Here is a 3263-nt window from a genome sequence, read left to right on the forward strand (position 1 = left end):
GGACAATACTTTTAGTCAAAGATAAGTTTGTGATTCTAGAGAGAAGGGGTATTGTTACATTTTAGCAGACAAAGTAGAATGCACAACTTTCTATATCATCAGCGTTGGGCACTTACACATATTGAATTGGATTGTTGCAAGCTGAAGAACTGAGCACATTTCAAAAAGAATTGATCCATTATCTTGATTGCGAATGATAAGAGCATTTTTGACTACCCAAAGTAAGTATTAGCCAAAGCAGCTCTTCAAGCCACATCAATTGAGTGAAAGGCCTAAAAGAGAATGTTGTGTTCGGGGGATAATATCCGTGCTTTGCGGCTCTCTAGTAGAATAGCTTTACTAAATCGATCACGCCCTTTGTTTTGGCATTACTACAAATGCATTAGCCTTCAGCTCTTCATTTCAGCCATAGGTTATGACCATGCTCATGCCTTTTTTTTTTTTTTTTTTTTTAATTGCAAGTGTAGAAAGAGTTTTTCCATTGGGAATGCAACGAGAAAATGTGTCTGGAAAGGGTGCACGTGCAGCCCATGCACGCCGTATCTCATTTCCGACTCCACCTCTTCTAGTCTTCTTTAGTGATTTTTCATCTAATCTTTTTATAAAGATATGAAATGAAAAAAATAAACGTTATTTCTTTATAAATCGAGTTTACAAATGAGTCTTTTTTAGCTAACATTTTTCTTAAAGATTTAGAGTATCCAAATTACATGAAAATAGAGGGAGGGTTAAACATTTTGTGGTACAGCGAATCAGACTTTTAGTCAAAGACAAGTTTGTCCTTTTAGAGAAGACATAGTATTATTACATCCAACTAGGTGAAACAGAGTTTCTATAATCTGATCATGGTAAGGGTGCAAGTGCAACTCATATCTTACCGCCAACTCCCTCCCTCTGTCCGTTATTTTATTTAGTCGTTTTCCGAAATCTTTCTTGTTGTAGTTCTCCATTGTATTCATATAATAGTATGAGAAAAGGTATTAAGGAAATTCCACGACTATAGATATACAACAAAAAAATAACATATATTAATTTGATATCATTTGACATATATTTGTACATATCACTCAATGAAAGAAAAAAGTACATAATTAGGAGAAATCTTTCTTTTCAACCCCTAAATCATGGAAATGAAAGGGAAAATAAAACCCATCCCTTTCATGCTACCAATTCCAACTGTAGCAGACTCTATAATTGCTCTGCACTTGAAAAAAAAAAAAAATCCCTAATTACACACAACTAGGCTGCAGTCGGGGCAGTTATGAAGCGGAAAGCTCCGGCCTCCACCAACGCCGCAAGGAATCGATCCCATTTTGTTTTCTTCGCCGCTTCATCTCTTGCAATGATATTCTTGTAGTCTAAGGACTCATCATCGTAAATATCCCGCCACTTCTTCACCAGCATCTTGATATCGTCCCGATCCATGTTCTGTTCCTCGCCCGTGTACCGCCATGGCTTCGACCCGGCGGCACAATAATGAACGACCTTCACCTTGTCCAACTCAACGTTCTCAGGGTGACGCCACAACATCGCGAGTACAAGGTTGTACGCATTAGGAATTGGTTTGTAAATGTCCTTGAAGTACATGTTCAAGAAATCTTGTTCCGCAAATGCAGTTGTAGGTGTGATCTTGAGGGTTTCGAGCAAATCGTGGTAAGTGTCGAGGTTTGGCTCGTACACGAACATGCCGGCGTTGAAGTAGAGAGACGGCTTTGGGCCAACGTGGTCGGGCCATTGGACCTTGTCGGGGCACTGTTGGCAATACCCGATTTCGTATTGAGGGGTGTGACTCCATGTCTTCTCGCAAAAGCAATCCATGACGGCGTAGAAGGAGCCGTTCTGGAGGTCGAAGAGGTGGTCGATGTTGTCAAAGACTTGGATGTCTCCATCCAAATAGATCATCTTGCTATACTCGACAAACTGCAATTCAAAAAACCATATCAATAACTCAATGTTAATGTTACTTCTCGATCTTAACATTCAAAAAAGGAGACGGAGATCTAAAATACAAAGAAATATTTAATAACAAAGCATACCTCCCAAATTCGGAGCTTGGAGTAGTTGATGACGTAATAGGCCATGGCGAACTGCGTTTGGTTCTCCGGCGGATAGACGGGCTCGATCTCCCTCACGATGCAACCTTGATCCACCAGGATCTTCCGGTGATCAGCCGGCACGTCAGGCAAGATGGCGACCACAAGCGGGTACTTGCTCTTCGCCTTCCTCAACCCCTTGGCCAGCCCAACCACGCCCTTCACGTAATCGCCGTTTCCGGCCAAAAACGTCACGTAGGCCCAACTAGGATGGTCCCCGGGCTTCGGCTTCACGATGCCATTAGTAGCAGCATCGACGGCCATGACAGGAGCCATTTCTTTGGTAGGAATGGGTTTGAGGTTTCTGTGAGTGGAATGAAGGATGAGTGTTTGGTAAGATTTCGCAATTGCTTGGGTGAGATTGAGTTGATGAATTTGGCAGGAGGAGGATGCACGGCTTATATAGGGTTGGAGAATTAATTTTTTAATTAAGGTGACTAAATCCTGAGGATAATGCGGTGATTGATTGTCTAGCTCCTGTGATAGGGACATGGGATGGAAGCTTGCTTGAACCGAGGAGTTTCATACCGACAAACTAAATATTTTGTCGGCCCAATGGGAGTTGGCTAGGCTTTTTCTCCTTAAACGAAGTCGTTTTGGAGCTCCACCGATGGATCGAACTCCACGTGGTCAGTGCAAGGGCATTGGACGGTCGTCAAGCAAGATCGGGGTTTCGTGGACGGTGCTGGAATATGCAAGAGAGAGAGACCAACGAGTCAAGCTCTTTGCAGATTTACTACTATAACCCTACTGCCGACTTCTCTCTTAATTCGAAGACCACGCCAAGGTATTATTGTAAATTTGAGAATATTCCAGGGGTGATTATATTTCAATTGTACATTTAAGTTTTATAGGGTGCCGTGGAAGGGGGCGGTTTCCGACGATAATGTCGCACTTGCCCAAAATTGGGAGTCAACAAGCCTACAGTCCCGTCTCCTTAGAAAGTGCTACCTCTCTTTTTGACAAACGGGCACAATAGTGGAATGATAAGCTTTACCAAAATACCCAAAAGAATAAAGTTGAACCCACAAGAAAGGGCAAACACTGAGTATATTGATTAAATAAGTATATGTGCTTTTGTCGTGTGGACTCATCAATCTTATTGTGCTTTTGTGTTGATCATAGGTATCTTAATTATACAGTATATATCTCCCTCTTTTTTATACAGGG

At 41.8% G+C, this 3263-nt stretch overlaps 1 protein-coding gene across 1 annotated transcript; it reads right to left on the reverse strand.

Annotated features, from left to right (window-relative positions):
* Window positions 1-1006: 1006 nt before the first annotated feature.
* Window positions 1007-2470, reverse strand: LOC104428238 (galactinol synthase 2). Its single transcript, XM_010041231.3, has 2 exons — window positions 2037-2470; window positions 1007-1920 (listed from the first exon to the last, which is right to left on the reverse strand). The coding sequence occupies exons 1-2, from the start codon at window positions 2367-2369 to the stop codon at window positions 1240-1242; spliced, it is 1014 nt and encodes a 337-aa protein (XP_010039533.2). The 5' UTR covers window positions 2370-2470; the 3' UTR covers window positions 1007-1239.
* Between the last annotated feature and the right edge of the window lie 793 nt (window positions 2471-3263).

The sequence above is a fragment of the Eucalyptus grandis genome, chromosome 2 (assembly GCF_016545825.1).
Source record: "Eucalyptus grandis isolate ANBG69807.140 chromosome 2, ASM1654582v1, whole genome shotgun sequence".
Taxonomy (NCBI): Eukaryota; Viridiplantae; Streptophyta; class Magnoliopsida; order Myrtales; family Myrtaceae; genus Eucalyptus; species Eucalyptus grandis.

Coding starts and splice junctions, on each gene's coding strand:
- LOC104428238 (XM_010041231.3), bottom strand. CDS start 2,369: ATGGCTCCTGTCATGGCCGTCGATGCTGCTACTAATGGCATCGTGAAG. Junction 1,921..2,036: donor CCAAGCTCCGAATTTGGGAG/GTATGCTTTGTT, acceptor TTTGAATTGCAG/TTTGTCGAGTATAGCAAGAT.